Raw genomic sequence first — 17169 nt, 5'->3', positions numbered from 1 at the left:
AGAGGGCCCAGCTAGAATTAAGTCCCTTTGAGAAGGAGGCACCAAAACCAGGCTCTGGCTAGGCTGGGAGAGGTTGAGGGGGCAGCTCTCATCATAGTTTAAGTCCTATACATGATAACTCTTACCTCCAACTCCTTCCTCAGGGACTGGGTAGGCCAGGGAAGGGGATGGCTATACTCCAAACCCAGCTTTACTCTGAATGCATGCTAAACAGCAATAAATAGCTCCTGAATTTACTGTAATGGGACTGAAAGAAGTAAAGTCTTAAGAGACTAAAACCCACTTTTCTTAGCATAAATGAAGGAAGGAAGAAAACAGAATAAATAGTACCTTCAGCTCCTGTGAAGACCCTTTGATGTTCTTGACCCTGTTCTACTGGTGTTACTTACAGCAGTTTTATAGTTCTGGTAATCAATTAACAGGCTGGTTTCCTAATTAAGCTAGTTTGGGAGAGGGAGGAGCTTCTGTTTGCCGTCTATTAAGCACAGGGGCAGTGAGGGTGGGCCATGGCTGACTGATGGAGGTACTCTGAGGGCTGGTTTGTGCTTGTCCTGTCAGTGGGTCCTTAGTAAGGTGACACTTGAAGTCTTGCCTTGTGTTTTGTGAGCTGCTGGTTAGGAATATCCACGTATACAGACCTTGCATTGATATAGACAGTATATGATGGAATAGTTGGGCAATGCTCTCAGGCACAGGGTAGGATTGTTGGGCTGTCCTGGGCAGAGCCAGGAGTTGGATTTTGATTATCTTTGGGGGTCTCTTCCAGCCTGGAATATTCTTTGGCTCCATAACATGTGCGGTGTTCCTGCCCTGTGTCCCTGCTCGGTGTGGGGCTGGATGCGGGGTGTCCCGGCTCGGTGTAAGGGTGGATGCGGGGTGTCAGGGCTGGATGCGGGTTGTCCCGGCTCGGTGTAAGGGTGGATGCGTGGTGTGCCGGCTCGGTGTGGGGCTGCATGCAGGGTGTCAGGAGTGGATGCCGGGTGTCCCGGCTCGGTGTAGGGACGGATGCCGGGTGTCCCGGCTCGCTGCGGGCTCCCTGAGGGAGCCGGGGGCGGGGCAGGCGGGCGCCCTCCCGCGCGCGCCTCTTTGTGCGGGCGGGAGGCGCGGCGCGCATGCGCGGCCCGGCCCCGCGCGGGAGGGGGCGCCGTTGGCGCGAGATAGGAAAGCGCCGCCAGCGCCGCCGCTCCGGACCCGCGCCCGGCCCTCAGCCCGGCCCGGCCCGTTCCCGCCCGACATGGCTCGCCGCGCCCGCGGGTGAGTGCCGGCCCCGCCGTGCCGCGGCCCCCCGTGCCCGCTCCCAGCCGCGGGAGGCTCCTCCCGGCCACCCCGTTCCCGCTCGCCGGCCGGACAGCGGGATGCGGGGCGGCGGCCCCGCGGTACCCGCGCTGGGACATCGCCCCGGCTCTGCCCGCTCGGGAGCGGGGGTGAGCGGGAGCCCTGCGGCCGCTGCCCACAGCGCTCCCCGCGCCCCTTTGCGCCAGCGGTCCTGGAGGTGCTGAGCTGTGCCTGGGTGCCCCCATGCAAAGTCCACCCCGAGGGACAGAAGTGGAAAGAAATACTCTTTCCCCTGCTCTGGGCAGAATAAAACTTGCCAGCTGGCGCCTAAAGTGGAGGATCTCCTTTCAGTCTGGGGTGTGTGGGTGGGTGTCGGTGAGCTTGGGGCTCGGTGCTGGAAGGGGGAGATCTGGAGCTCTGCTCTGTATTGTGGAGGTTTTTATCAGGTAGAAAAGACAATCTTCCTTTATTCCCCCCTAGCGAGGACCAGGATGAGCCACATTACCAGGATAACGATTTGGATGTGCCGGAGCAGCGGGATGGCAGGTGCAAAGTCAAGTGGACACCAGAAGAGGTGAGTGAGAGCCTGACATCTGCCAAGAGAGGTGCTTTGGGATGGTGCCTCTGACATGGCACCCTGGGCTTGGGTGACTCCAGCCCAGCCCTCACCTGCTGGCCACGATCTCACCTCCTTCTGTCTTGCTACTGGAGAGGACCTTGTGTCTTCTGTGCTGAGCTCAGGCCTGAATGAGGCTCAGAGGTTCAGGGGAGCTTGAAGTGCAGCCTGAAGAGCAAGAGCTCAAACATTTTTAACTTAAGCCTGTGAGTACTGAGTGAAACACCACTGCCTGCAGCACTCCTGTGAGCACAGAGGAGCCCAGATGATGGCTGAGGCCTCCAATGAACTGAAATGTGCAGTGGAAATGTATCTTTTTCTGGAGCTAAAGCAAAGAGAATTGACATTTGGGATTATGGTTTAGTCATCCTGGCTGAGAGCCTGAAATTAACTGGGATTTTCTCTTCCTCCCAGTTTCACTATCAGTTTTGTGCTGTGTGAAAACTACAGCTGGGGTTAGAGACCAAGTAAGGTGGCTTTTGTGGAGGGATCAAAGCCTTGGGCTCGTGTTGGGCAGGGAATAATTTCATTATTGAACTATCCAGAGCTCACAGACAAGGATGTCTCTAACAGGCATTGTGAGCTGTAGGGGTTTGTGTACCCAGGCTATGGCAGGGATCACAAAAGAAATGCTCTAGAGTCCTGTGGCACTGAAAGGTAGAAGAGCACTGTGCAGGTGGTGATACACTTTAATCAGTCAGCTTTCCTGGCCAGACAAAACCAGTGGTTGGGCTGGGAGATGGACTGTCTGGTCAGGAGTGTTTTGGGGCTGGATAAACAGGCCCTTGCCACAGGGTTTGAACCAGACTGTAGAGGAACAGAGCTGAGCTCTTGTTTTGTACTTAATGTATGAGCTTGTCTCAGTACAAACTCAGCACCAGTCTGTTCCAGTTGGGCTGCCAAACACTGGTGTGAGCTGCCTTCCTCCCCTGAGCACACAATGCCAACAAAACCTTGACAGTTCAGAACATCTAACTTGTTCTTTTAATGTCATCAGCCCTGTGGTGTGTGTTGCCTCAGTGTATCTGAAAGTGGATGTTTTTGTCCTTTGCAGGATGAGCAGCTGAAGATGTTAGTGAGCCATTATGGACAGAATGACTGGAAGTTCCTGGCCAGCCACTTTCCTGTGAGTGACCCCATGCTCAGCTGGGAATCCCAGTGTTTACATGTTGCTGGTTCCCTGTGTTTGTGCGGTGGGACTCTTTTCTGGCTCTGTTCTGACTTCATAGCTCCAAGCTGTGAAATGGGGCTGCTTCAGGGCAGGGAGACCTTCTTGCATAGAGGGCTTTCCATGGTGAGTCTGTTGGAGTTGGGCTGAGAAATCGAGGTTCCTGTCCCTGCGTCTGGTGCCCTGGGCTCAGGATCTCCATATGTGTTCTCTATGTGCTTCTGCAGGTGTTCTGTGGGACAGCCTGTGTGTATGGGGACTGCTGTCACTTTGGGAAGTTTCTGGGCCTCTGGAGCCCCAGGTCTAACCCAAGGCTGTTCCCATTGCTGTCCCCAGAACCGCAGTGACCAACAGTGTCAGTACCGGTGGCTGAGGGTGTTGAATCCAGACCTGGTTAAGGGCCCGTGGACCAAAGAGGAGGATCAAAAGGTAAGTCAGGGCTGAGAGGATCAGTGTTGGATTGTCTCTGCAGAGAGGGGGGAGATGTCAGACCCATCCTCAGGTGTCATACACTGGGTGTAATTGTTCCCTGTGGTGAGTACCTGTGAGAGCAGCTCTGTCTGTCCTGCCCTGAGCAGCCCAGGCAGCCATGGTCAGGATGTGATGTGATCTAGGCCTCTCCAGGTAAGCACCTTCTCCCTTTTACACAGTGCTGCTACAGTAGGCTGCCAAGGGAGAGAGCTGAAAAGGGAATTAATTCATCTGCCTGCTGGCAGGTGTCCACCTGGCCTGGCCCGGTTGGATCTGAGAGAAAATAAAACTGGCATTTCCTGTGCCACAGTAGGCAGGCTGGAGTAGATGTCTGAGGTTGGCTGGGTGAACTATGACTTCTGTGAGCCTGTTTCTCTGCTGAATCCAGAGTCAGCCAAGAGGGGCCAGCTCAGACAGACTCATCATCTTGATGTACTTCAGGAAAGTTGGAGTGAAATCTCAATTTTACCAAGGTTTTCTGGTACAGAACATCCTAGTTTGGCAGATTTTCTGTAACACTCCTGCTCCCCAGCTTCTTTCCCTTTTGGTCCCATTATGTTTTGTCAACCTCTAAGGAAGCTTCTCCTGATGTTGTTCCCTGCTCTTACAGCAGAGCAGTTGTTGCCTGCTTTCCCCTTTCCTTTGCCTTGTCCTGACTCTGCCAGCCTACCCATCCTGGCCAGGCTAGGCTCCAGCTCTCTCCTCATTGCTTTGGCCCAGCTCCTTGGCCTCAGTTTGGAATCTTTGGTCCATTTTCCTGTGCTTGAAAGGCAACAGTCTGCAGCAGGGACATTTGTTACATGAGCATCACTTCTACCTGCACCTTTCAGCTCAGCACAGCAGGCCAGGGTAGAAATGTTCTTTGAGAACTCCTCAGCCAGGATTTTGGTGGCTGAGCATTGCAAGTTGTTTCATCCTGACTGTGCCCTGGATATTTTAGGAGCCCAGAATAGATTCAGTGCCCAGAAACATTTGTGTTGGGGCTCTGGCAGAAGTGACAAAGCCCTGGGTGGAGGGTAAGAGGCAAAGTAGATGGTTCTGAAGTGAATTTGGATCTGTCCCTGTGTGTCCTGGTGCCATCAGGGCATGGAGCTGCAGCCCTGTCTGTCTTGGGTGTACCACACTGATGGGGACAGTTGTCACACAGCAAGGTCCTTGGAAGTAGGGAGGGCAGAGAAGCCTTGGAGCAGGTGGGACTTGGCCCTTGCTCAGAAATGGGAATGTGTTTCTACATCTGGGCACCTGCCAGTCTCCACCCCATCTTTTGTAAGGGGTCATCTGCATTCACAGGTGCCCTGTGGCAAAATGTCTACATGGAAAGAACCTCCTACAGAAATTTGGCAGAATCATTGCTCTCATGAGGGTTGGAACACCTGATAGCCCTGCTGGCTCCCTCCAGCTTTTCCTCCAAAGGGGCCTTCTTTTGTCTGCCCTTACCTGGTCCCAGGAAAGGCGAAGAGCAAAGCCTGAAGATGACTGCACTGACCTTCTCCTCCTTTTTTCCATTTCCTTATTTCCCTCCCACTCTCTCCAAAGGTAATTGAACTGGTTAAAAAATATGGCACCAAACAGTGGACCCTGATAGCCAAGCACCTGAAAGGGCGCTTAGGGAAGCAGTGCCGGGAACGCTGGCACAACCACCTGAACCCTGAGGTGAAGAAGTCCTCGTGGACAGAGGAGGAGGATCGCATCATATTCGAGGCCCACAAGGTCCTGGGGAACCGCTGGGCAGAGATTGCCAAGCTGCTGCCTGGGAGGTAGGACCCCTTTGCTCACTGCTGCCTTCCCTGCTGGGTGGCTCGTGGAGATCTGTGTGTTAGGCTCTCGGGATGGGGCTGGGGAGTGTGGTGGAGCTGCTAGCTGTGCTTTAAAGCTGCTGTAAGTGATGGTTTGTTCCCTTCTGCTCTCTCTGCAGGACTGACAATGCTGTGAAGAATCACTGGAACTCCACCATCAAGAGGAAAGTGGACACAGGAGGTTTCCTCAATGAAACCAAGGAGTCCAAGTCTCTGTACTTGCTCGTGGAGGTGGATAACAAGGAGAGGCAAAGTCAGACGACACCTGAGAGCCAGGTACTGCACTTGCAGCAGGCAGCTGGGTCAGTCCCTGCCCTGCTAATGGATTCTGGAGCTCTTCATCCACCTTCTGCTGCCTCCCACTGCCTTTTCCACAGCCTGGTGGATGCATGGACAGCCTGTGCCTTCCCCAGCCTCCCAAATCTCTCCCTCCAGGAGCTAGAGGTGTTTTGGGAGCCTGAGTGTGTTATCCAGGCAGAGGACAGCAGTCTGCTGGAGCTGTTACCTTGCCAATCCCAGCATCAAGTCTGTCTCAGACACTGAATATTCTTTTGGCTACATTGTGCTGTTGCTGATGGGAGGAGGAGGGTTGAACTCCAGTCAGTGTGTGCTCCAGCCAGTGTGTGTGTGGGAGCAGGGTGAAGAGATACTGTATTCCTTTCCTCTAAAAAAGGAAGCAGGGAAGTACACGCAGTCATTGATTGTTTTCATGAAGACAGCATGTAGTTTTTGAAGGCAGGTTCCTGATAAATAGGAAATACAGAACTAGTGCTACATGCTCAGCCTAAGTACAACTTTCTCCTGGGATACTGTTAAGTGAAATCTTCAATTAAAGAGTCCTGTGCTTGTTATGTTGCATGGACTCTTTAGGCAGTGTATGGGACAGAGCAGTTAGGGAGAATGGGGATGTGAAATAAACCCAGTGGCAGGTAGAGTGGGCAAAGGTGAATGTGTCCAGGTGCTCTCTGTCCCCAGGACTTGACACTGTTCCCTTGCTTTCTGCTGATGTCTGGCCTTTCCTTCTTGTATGTGCCAAGAACGTCCTGCCGAACTGGCCAGTGGATATCTCCGAAATAAAGGAAGAAGATGTCAGTGATGAGGAAGTGACGGGTGTGCAGGAGCTGCCCTTGGAGCTGCCAGCTGCAGGAGTGGCAGAGCAGAACGTGGAGGGAACCCCAGATGATGCAGTGCCTGAGGATGGCACTTCATTGGTCGAATCACCATACAAATGGGTTGTTGAAGCTGCCAACTATTTGTACCCAGCTTGTGCCCCAGCCCTCAGTGAAGCTCTGGACATGATTGAATCTGTAAGTAGCAGACCCTTGTTCCTCCAGTTACTGTTAGGGTGTTATCCTCACCCTTTTTATTTGAGTGAACTTACTGGATCCCCTTGATCATCACCCTGAGGAGGACTGGGTCTGTCATTGCCTTGCAGCCTGCCCCTGTCTCTCTTCCAGGGCTGGATTAGACCTTTCCAGCACTGCCAGTATTGCTGTGGGCTTGTAGCTTTTCCTAGCTGGATGTCCTTGTGCATTGGCTCTGCCTGTTTGGGAGGCTGTAAGTGCTGGCAAACTCCATTTCAAGCCCTTCTTTGTCATCCAGAGTGTGCCCAGCTCTCCTTTTTGTAATGTTTCAGGCCCATGCTCACTGGCTGCCCTTTCTGTCCTGTCCTGGGGTGGGATAGGACAGGACAGACTGGGCTTGGCTTATTCCCACTGTACTATGCAGGACAGCCCCCTTCATGCTGGCATAACTGCCACCACTTGCTTTCAGTGGAGGTAGCTTCACTGAAATTAGTTATTTTCAGCCACTCAGTGCTATGGTCCCCTGGGTGACAGAGGCACACCAAGGGTGGGAGGTTGGCTAAAATCAACAGGGCACTTTGCTGCCATCAGAGGGAAGTTGCCTCTGCAGCCCCCAGCCTGCCTGAGGCATGGAGTCACTTTGCCTCTGTATAGCAGGATGGTGTGCCTGAGGCTGAGCAGCACATCTGTGGGCCCTTGGGGCCTGCTTGTGTGGTGCTGGGTGTTGCTGGGGTGGAGATGTGAAGCAGCTCATTTCTGAACTGGTCTGGTTAGTTTTAACCTGCTTTCAATTGTGCAGGTTGCACCAGAGCCCCATGCCCAGCTGTACAGGTGTGCCCAAAACTGTGGGTTGCTCTTGGGTGGTAGTTCCTTCAGTCCCTGTCCCCAGCCCTCTGCCCAGCTGGTTTTTTGGTCCTCTCTCTGAGGGGGAGCAGCTGTTTGTGCAGCTGTGCTATGAACCAAACAGGGAAACCAGCCTTGCATAAATAGGAAAACCTGCCCTGTGCACAAGCAACATCTTTCAGCTCTGGCTCCAGCTATGCCTGTGGCGGAGGAGAGCAGGGCTTGAGCTGTCCCTGGCCAGGCTCCTTCCAAAGCTTGGTGCCATCTCACACCCCTCTTATTTCACCTCCCAGCTCAGCAGTCTGTCTGCTCAGCTGCCACCCTGGGCTGCTGCTGACGCTTTCCCTTGTGTGCAGGACCCAGATGGCTGGTGTGACCTGACCCAGTTTGACCTGCCCGAGGAGCCCTTGGCCGGCAGCAGCAGCGGCAGCGCCAGCCCGGCCAGACCAGCGCCCGGCGAGGCGGCCCCGGCGCTGCCCAGCGTCACCGAGTACCGCCTGGACGGCCACACCATCTCTGACCTGAGCAGGAGCAGCAAGGGAGAGCTCATCCCCATCTCCCCCCACGCTGAGGGCAGCTTTGGCACCCCGCCCTCGGTGCTGAAGAGGCAGAAGAAGAGGAAGATATCCCTCTCGCCTGTCACGGAGAATGTGGCCAGCACCAGCATGTCCTTCCTGGACTCCTGCAACAGCATGACTCCCAAGGGCACCCCTGTAAAGACACTGCCCTTCTCTCCATCTCAGGTATCTTCTTGCCCTAATGTCATGTATGCCCATCAGCTCTGCCAGCTTTGTGCTCCTCCTGCCTTGAATGAGGCCGTGCCAGTGTGCAGAGTGTGTTCCTGCACTAAAAGAAGGCTCAGAGTTGGTTTCTGGCACTGCTTCTCTTCAGTGCTGCCCTTCCAGTGTCTCCATCTGGGAGTGACTGCAGTTTCAAGACAGCCCAGCTACCCTGTGTGAGGGGCAGGTGTGATGGAGAGCAAACTGCTGCTGTCCCCAGGGCATTGCTGTCCCAGCTGTGGGCAGCAGAGTGGCACCAGAAAAAAAACTTGCTTTCCCTGTCTGTTTGCAGTTCAGTCACACTGACAGACTGGGCAGCAAACACCTTGTGCAGATCTGTCCTGCTGTGCCTATGGAAATGCTCCTGGCCATGTCTTTGTTGCAAAAGGGACTCAGGATCTTTCAGCCTTTGCTGTGACTCCCAGTGTCCACACATGTGGTCTCCAACACACCACCTTGGAGCACTGTGGTGGTCAGAGCCACGAGCGTCTCATGTGGAAGTGGTGTCTATAAACCAAAATAAAGGCTGCTGCATTCTCCAGCACAGTTCCCACTGCAGCTCTGTTGTCCAGACCCTCCCCATCTCTGCCTTCCAGGCCTTTATTTCTGCTGTTTCTGCAGCAGAAAACACAGGAGAGGCACCACAGGCGAGTCCAAAATGGAGGTAGTCATGGGTTCAGGTGGACCTTGAATGAAAGCCCAGCACAAAGAAGAAATCAGAGCAGGACCCATAATGTCCCATAATGTACAGCTCTGCAGAGTGTAAAAGTCAGGAATGTCTGGAGTGAGTCTGAGAAGATGAAGTGCATTCCCTGCTTCAAGCTGGGCTTCAGCCATCAATGAATGTCACAACCACAGTTTTTCTCTTCCAAGAGGCTCTTGGGTACAAACACTGTTCCCTATGGAAGCACAGCTGTCCCTTACTGGCTGCTGGAAAATAAAACCCTAGAAGAGCTAACAGCTTCTTTTCTCATAGTTTAAGCTGAAGACAGCTCAGTGCAAGACCTGTAAACTTGTACACTTTGTCCCTCATGTTTGCCAGCCTGAGTTGGAATAGCTGGGTGAGCTGGGATTGCCAGTGCAAAGAGAGACTTGACTTCACTCTGTAGTTGGTAGCTCTGATAGTTGTATTAGCTCATCCCATACGGGAAGTGAATAATCTTTGCAGGTGTGAGGCACCTACTGGCAACTTCTGTGTGTGTCCATGTACAGAACTGTGAGTCTGTAACCTCTCTGGTTTGGGAGGGTTGTTTCTACTTCAGGGTTTCCCTCATATTTAGGGAAAAGTAATGGCTTGTGATGCAATGCTGGGCTGCTTGAGACCAAGTCTCTGCAATTTTTCTTTCCTGTGCTGTGCAGTTCTTGAACTTCTGGAGCAAACAGGATACACTAGAACTGGAGAACCCTTCCCTGACCTCCACGCCTGTGTGCAGCCAGAAGGTGATTGTCACCACCCCACTGCACAGGGACAAGACCCCTCTGCTCCAGAAGAACTTAGCGTAAGTCCTCCCTTTTCCACACAGGAGTCTGGTCCAGCTCAGACACACTCTCAGTACTTGTCATGGTATTACTGAGAGAGGGGCAAGGCAGGCTGGGGATTTCCTCAAATCACTGTTTTCTCCCCCAAAACAGCTCTTCTCTGAGCTGCAGGGAATGTCCAGGCTCACTGGGGGCACAGCCAGGTGACCTCTGTTGTGCTCAGCTGCTGGGTGGGTTGTGGCCTGGTGTGGGTTACAGCCTGTCTGATCCCTTGTCTTTCTCACTCTGTTCCCAGGTTTGTCACACCAGATCAGACATATGTGGCGGACAACACACCTCACACTCCCACTCCTTTCAAAAATGCCCTGGAGAAATATGGACCAATTAGACCTCTGGTAATTATTGGGCAGGGCTGTGCCTTGTGGGGCTGATGAATGCAAATGAGACACAGGGTTGGGGCAGGGCTGTGAGCAAACTCTTATCTGAGCCAGAACAAAGGGCAGTTTGGTAGTGCCAGGCTGAGAGGGGAGGGGTGAAGGGGACATTGTCACAGTGATCATTTCATTGTAAGGAGCTGCAGGACTTTTAGATCCTCTATCAACCAGCTAAAAAATGCCAAAAGCTGCCATTGCATCAGGCTGCAGTGCTTGGCTACTGATAACCTTGAGGAGCAGGGAAGTGGTCTGCCTAGGCCTCCCTGAGGAGCTAGATCTCCCAGGCTTTATGTGCACACAGGTCTTCTGATGGCACACTGGGGTTCAGCTGATAAGTCCCTGCACCTGGAGATCCTGTAAATCCATCAGGCTAGCAGAAAACTTGTCATATCTTTTCCAGCTGGGAAGCAAATAGGTTTTTGTGTTTGTCCTCCCACTGTGGGCTCTTCTGACCCCATTGTCCCTTGAGGGAAATGCTTGTGAGCCTGCCCAGCATAGAGATTTTGACTGCCTGGTGCTCTCTCTACCTTTCCACCTCAGCCCCAGACTCCTCACCTGGAAGAAGACTTGAAGGAGGTGCTCCGAAGTGAAGCTGGCATTGAACTCATCATAGAGGATGATGTGAAGCCTGAGAAACAGAAGAGGAAACAAGGGGTGAGCTGGCTGTGCATCCAGTACCTGCTGCTAAGCTGCCCTGTGCTCTTAAGGAGTGTTTTGGCTGGTTTTATTCATCCTGCTATGGGTGCCAAAATGTTTCTAGCCCCGTGGCTGCTCTCTTTTAATCAGCAAGAAGTGCCTGAGGTTAAGGCCTGCTTCAAATACTGCCAGGAGTGTCCTGGTTGATGCTGAGCTCAGGGCTTGTTGGCATACTTGGAGCACCTGGGGCAAGTTGGGCTCTCAGGAGGCTGTGGGATGGCATGAAAAGTCTCAGCTTCCTGGTGGCCTCCCTTTCCTACTAAAAGCTCCTCCTCTAAACTGGTGGCTCGAGGTGCCAGGAGGGGGGCACTGGAAGCTGCTGTGCCCTGTAGTGGGGAAGGCTGCACACATCTTCCCCCTGAGGTGCTGGTGCCATGCAGAACTGGGGTGCTGTGGCCTTGGTGTGCACCTGGGCCCTCAGGGTGGCACTTTGCAGGGTGGATTTGTGCTGACACTGGTGTCCCTGCATTCCCCAGCTGCGCAGGAGCCCCATCAAGAAGGTCCGGAAGTCTCTGGCCCTGGATATTGTGGATGAAGACATGACACAAAACCTGCCTGCCCTCCCCAAGACTGTGTGTTTCAAAAGAGCCCAGGTGAGAGGCTGTGTGCTCAGAGCAGGGGCAGAGCTGGCTTTGCTCTGAAAAAACTCTGCAAAGCAGCAGTAGCAGCCTTGGAGCTGCCTTTGAACAGCCGATGTGGATGAAGGGCTGGATTTCTTCTTTCCTTACACTTTTTCTCCTGGTGCAGCCTGTGAATTTCCTGTCAAGGTCCCTGAACCTGTCCTCCTCGAGCAGGAAGAATGACAGTGGTTTGCTCAACAGAGCCTTTGTTCAAGTGCAGCCAGAGAAAATGTCCTACAGGAAAATGCCAAGCCATTTCAGGCCACCAGCACCGGTAAGCCCTGCAGCAGCCACTGCTCTCCCAGCAGGAGTTTATCTGGCAGCCCTTGCCCCTTGAGGAGTTGAGGGATGGAGCTGTGAACTGCTGCACAGGCAACCTTGCACTGTCAGAGCTGTCTTTACACCAAGGCTGGGAGATGCTGAACCAGAGGTGCCATTTTATGTTCCTCCAAGCCACAGCTGTGGCCTGCTCAGCATGTTTGGCCCTGGAATTCTTCATGGGAATTCCCACCCATCAATGAATTTGGATGACTGCTCTGGCAGTAAAGTAAATCTTCCTTTTTCCAGTGGGCACTCCTTGAGTGGACTGCAGCAAGTTCATCTTTTTTTGCTTTTCAGTGCAGAGCAAATCTGAAGTGCTGTATAAAGGTTAAACAGGAAGGTATTTCCCACGCCTGTGTTTTTTAGAGTGATTCTGGGTAGTGGGGAAGGCTGGCTTTATCCTGACCCTGTGGCAGTACACAGCTCCAGTGGCAGTGTGGCACCTTGTACCATGTGCTGAGGCTGGTGCTGTTACAGCAGCTTTGTTCCTCAGCTCTGCACAGCTGTGCTGGAGTCACAGCAGCCTGCAAATGCCCTCTGGGGCATAAACAGATCTCCCTACAATCTTCACCACTCACAGGCAGGGTGCATTCATGGAGGGCTATCTCTATTTGCTGATCTTAGATAAAGTCTAAGTGTAGCTTAGACATGGGGATTTGGACAATAATTTTGTAGGTATTTGCTTGGCTTGAGTCACTTGAGGTCTCTGGTAGCTTCAGTGGGGATGGAAACATGTGCTGTCCTTGTTGAAGGGTTAAACTGCCACTGGGGGCTCCTGTGATGGTGTTTTTCCATCCCAGGAAGGTGCAGGGTTGTCCTCAGGAAACTGCAGTGAGGAGGGATCTGTCCCTGTATTAGAGCTGTCTTGTGAAACCTATTTCTTCTGACAAATATATACCCTTCAGCCAGAGTAATTCCTTCTCCTTCCCAAAATAAACCTTCTTAAACACTTCCATTTCTCCTCCTGTCCTCACCAGGGTTGTGTTGCTCTGAGAGCTAATGGCTCAGTATAAATAAACTTTGGGGGTGACAGGGAGGCAGCTGGTGTGGTGACAGAGTACAGGTGTGCAGTGAAATCCCACTGCCCGCAGCCAGCAGGGCAGTCTGTGCTGCTGCTGGCCTCTGGGGATTTATTGTGCTGCTCTGGTGCTGCTGGAAGGCAGTTTTTTGTTAAGGAAGCTCATCCAGCTCTGGGCTGAGCCTCAGTGGGCCCAAAGCCACTCTGTGGCTGTGTGGGACACTCCTGCTGTGGCCAGCACTGGAGCCCTGGTTCCCTGCAGTGCAGTTATTTCCAGTTCAGGGCACTGCCTGTCTCTTGGCATTTACCAGAGCATCCTCAGGGGCTTTCCTGGAGTGCAGAAACACCTCGTGGGTGCCCTTTCTGCATGCAGAGACTGAGGCACTCCTGGGTTTAGCTCCTCCTTTGTGCTGTGGGACCCTGCTGAAACTGAAGGCACCAGATTGCTGTTGAGGATGGCATTTAATCAGAATAGACCTGGGGCCCAGCAGCTCCTGTAGGAGTTGAACTGGTTGGCAATAAACTCCAAAACTGTGCTTGAATTTCTTCTATCATTCTGGAATATCTTCAGGGCAGTGAATTTTAATAGGTTTGTGTTTTGGGGTTTCTGTCTTGAGGCAAGTAAGGGAAAGTCCTGAAAGGGATTGTCTTGAAGTGGAGCACTCACCTGGGAAACTGCTGATCCTAAACCCCAGAAATTACCACCTCAGCTATGAGGAGTAACTGGTGGTGGGCAAGTTCCTCCTGGGTGTGAGATGGTTTCTGAAGTTTTATTTCCCTTGTTAGTTTTGTTTATTATTTGGAGTCTTTTAGAACAGGATGTCATGAGATGTTTGTCCTTGGCCTTGACTGTGTTGTACACATCCTTTTTCTTCCCTCTGCAGATGACCAGGGCTTGGAAAGCAGTGGCCTGTGGTGGAACTCGAGACCAGCTCTTCATGCAGGAGAAAGCTCGACAGTTTTTGGGCACATTGAAACAGAGTCACACATCAAGGACCTTAATCTTATCATGAAGGATTGTTCTGATTTCTAATCTTATTTTTTAAACCTTTTTAATAAGTGGAGGGGGAACCACAGGAAAAAATATCTTCTGCCAGGCCTTAGTATATGGGAGTGGATTTTTTTTTTTCCTTCAGTTCCCAGGTAGATCTACATTGTAATAAATTGGGCTAACTGCTGGCTAGTGTGTGGAATGCAAGCTTTGGGATCATTATGGAAAGGCAAACGAGGGAGGCTTGGAGAGCTGACAGCAAGACCTCTCTCTGCAAGACCTGAGTTCTGGAAAAGTAGAAGCAGCAGCTGTGCTGCACCTTGGAGCAGCAGGTGCCAGAGACCGGCCTCACATCATCCCTGGATTCCTGCTGCTGCTCTGGTACCTCAGCAATGGCTTTGTGAACATTCCTGCATGCCTTGAGTGTCCCTCCTGGCTTTCCCCAGGGGATGGAGTGTCTCCCTGGGCTGGAGAAGGAGGAGGGAGGCTGTGGTGCTGTGGGGTGACCTGTGCCTGGAGCCCCTTGCTCCCCATGGGGTTGCTTTGTCCTGCCATGGCTCCAGCAGGGGCCTCTCCCCACGACTGTGCTCCCTCTTCCAATAAACGATGGTGCTCACATCCCTTGGACTCTGCCTCTGCCTCTCAGCCCTGGGGGAAGGCAGCCAAGTGCTGGGTTTGTGGGGGCTTTTTATCCTGGCAAGTTGTTGAATTCCTGTTGGCTTCTCAGCAGGGAGGAGAAGGGAGGCTCCCCACACACACACCCTGAGTTTCCTCAGCTGTTCCAAAGTTTTGGCTACTTTATGGGCAGATGCCACACTGTGAGTGAGGTTTGGGATCCCTGCAGGGGTGGATGAAGGCTGGAGGAGAGCAGCAGGAGTGTGTGCTGTAGCAGAGCCTTTCTGTTGCCCTTCCTTCAGAGACTAAAGTTGCACCTTGTATCTATTCCAGTGTGGGAACAGTAGCACTGCCCTGGTTTGAGGTAGCCAAGGATGGAATGTGGGGATCTTAGCAACATGTTAACTTTGCAATTGGAAAGGTGTTGGAAAAACTGCAGAGCAGCTCGACAGAACAGGAAGAGCTTTTTGGGCGAGCTGTGATGTGCTCTGTGGCCAAAGCCAGCCTGGCAGAGCTGCCCCAGGCTGGAGCTGTGCACACAGCAAAAATGTGCCCACCCCAGGGTGGAAAACCAGAGCTGGGCTGTACAAATCTCCTTTCAGGTTGTGGCTTATGCTGGAAATAGAGTAAAAAATCCTTGCTGACAAACTTGTTAATAAACCCTTGGATCCTAGAAAATGAGGGAGGTTTAGAAACCCAGCTAATTTTTCATTTTTACAAGCTCAGGGCCAGAGCAAATCCATGAAGTAATTTTTATTTCTGTTTCTCGGTGTTGCAGTGTTTGCTTTGGAAAGACAGCTGGGACCACTTGTCTGAAGGCCTGGCTTTAGCTGCTCCCATTCTGGTGTTATTTTAAGAAAAATCGTCATAAACCCATCCCTCTCTGCTGGGGCTTTGGTGGGCTGGGCTGCTCCTGCACTGGTGACTGCACAAACCCAAGCCTGGAACTGCAATTCCTTCCTGGAGCTGGGAGCTCTGAGCAGGCAGGGTCTGCTGCAGGATAAATCAGGCTGTGAGCCTGGCACCTCTGTTTGAGAGCTGCCCCCAAATTAAAGGAGGATGAGCCAGAATAAACTGCTTCTCTGAGGCTGTAAATCCAGGCAGTGCAGGCTATCCTGCACTGCAGAATGTTTATGGAGAAAGCTCAAGGAGTAGAAAAATACCCATTTCTGGCATAGTTGATGGGCAAAAAAGAATTAGCTTTTAATTGGAAAAGGGAGCTTCTTCTAGTGTGGAGGTTGCCAGTGTGCTTTGGCTGTCCTGGGGCCCAGGAATAGACATATTAGTGAAGTAAAAAAGGTAGCACTTGCTTTGTTTTTCCTGTGAGTTTGGATGCTCTGCTTTCTTTCCAGTAAAAATCTCATGGAAGTTGAACTTCATGCTGCCTGTGGAGGTACTGGGCTGGAGCTGGAGACCCCTCTCAGTCTGAGGCTCCATGTCTCTGGCTGATGTCCCTTGAGGCCTCTGCAGTGACACAGAGTGGCACAACCTTCATTCACAAAGGGGAATCTGGGTGTTTAATTTAGCTTTAAATGAAAAACCAGGATGAAAATGTTCCGTGAGCATTGGCTGTGTGTGGGAGGAATCCCCTCCCATGGCCCAGCTTCTTGTACAAACCCCATGTTCTGCTTGACTTTAAAGTTTGTCTTTTGCTAGTTTGCATTCCACAACAGATCAGATAACTCTCTGGTTGAGTCCAGACATGGAAAAAAGTTTTTTTAAGAACTTTAAAAGGGCTTTTTAAAGGATTTTTACCAGGAGTGGGAAGGGAATACCGTAGCCAGAGCTCCTGGGTTGTGGCAGTGCCTTGACTGCAATCAGGGCATTGTTTCCAACTGGGACAAACCTTAAAGAAGCTGGGAAGAGTAAAAATAATGGAGTAAGAAGATTAAAAAAGGACATCTGTGTGTTTTTTATTGGCAATCTTACTTAGGATGGAGCCTGGTGGGGCTGAGGAGCACTGAGCTCACACAGCTCCATGGTCAGCAGTGTGGGAGCTGCTGTGTGTCCCTCCAAGGGCTCTCAGCTGCTGGGCTCCTTCCTGCTGCTTGGAGGGATTTCACAGCCTTTTTATCTCGTTTTCACAGCTAATTCTGCTAAAGCCTGTGCAAACAGCAGGTTGCTCACAGGGGACTCTTTGGTTCCACACCCACGGGGAGAGACATCTGACCGTGGAGGAATGCAAGTGATGAAAAAGACAAAGAATGAAGCTCAGCTAGGGAACAGGGTACAAGACCAGCCCTGGCAAAGCAAGGGCTCTGTGGGCATGTGATCTATGCTTGTATTCCAAGGCTTTGGAGCTCCCCAGGTGTTGGCAGCTGTGGCAGGAGACCCTGCTGGCCAGGCTGCACTTCCTGCTGCAAGCCAGCCTTGCCCTGCTGACCATTGATGGCTCCTTAGTAACAGAACAGAGGAATTTCTCCATTACAGGTTCATTAACAGCTCAATATTAGTTGCTTACACCCCAGTGATGTTCCATGGGCTTTACCACTGCTCAGTGCAGGGAAGGACCCTGGGATGAGTGCAAGGGGGTGCTGAGGTTGGGGTGGGGAGTCCAGGGTTTCTGCTTTGCCAAAAAATGCTTTGGTCCTGGGGATTACTGACAGCAGCAAAGTGCTTCCTCTCCTGCCTTTGCTTGTGGTTTTTATTGAGTAGTTGCTCAGCAATAACCTTGTAGAATTTCCCAGGTGCTTTTTTGGACACTCTAACCTGTGGGTTTAGAGGTTTAGGAAATTAAAAGGAT

The 17169-nt window shown here is 52.1% G+C and overlaps 1 protein-coding gene across 1 annotated transcript; it reads left to right on the top strand.

The window, feature by feature from the left end:
* The first annotated feature begins 1126 nt into the window (after nucleotides 1-1126).
* Nucleotides 1127-14429, top strand: MYBL2 (MYB proto-oncogene like 2). The gene is made up of 14 exons (XM_059862763.1): nucleotides 1127-1254; nucleotides 1756-1849; nucleotides 2946-3017; nucleotides 3396-3488; nucleotides 5067-5287; nucleotides 5446-5602; nucleotides 6364-6633; nucleotides 7830-8216; nucleotides 9612-9751; nucleotides 10027-10126; nucleotides 10706-10819; nucleotides 11338-11454; nucleotides 11609-11755; nucleotides 13705-14429. Exons 1-14 carry the CDS (start codon nucleotides 1235-1237, stop codon nucleotides 13831-13833), a joined length of 2061 nt encoding a protein of 686 aa, XP_059718746.1. The 5' UTR covers nucleotides 1127-1234; the 3' UTR covers nucleotides 13834-14429.
* Nucleotides 14430-17169: the final 2740 nt, after the last annotated feature.

The sequence above is a fragment of the Haemorhous mexicanus genome, chromosome 18 (assembly GCF_027477595.1).
Source record: "Haemorhous mexicanus isolate bHaeMex1 chromosome 18, bHaeMex1.pri, whole genome shotgun sequence".
Taxonomy (NCBI): Eukaryota; Metazoa; Chordata; class Aves; order Passeriformes; family Fringillidae; genus Haemorhous; species Haemorhous mexicanus.
This window is presented reverse-complemented; position numbering and strand designations above follow the sequence as displayed.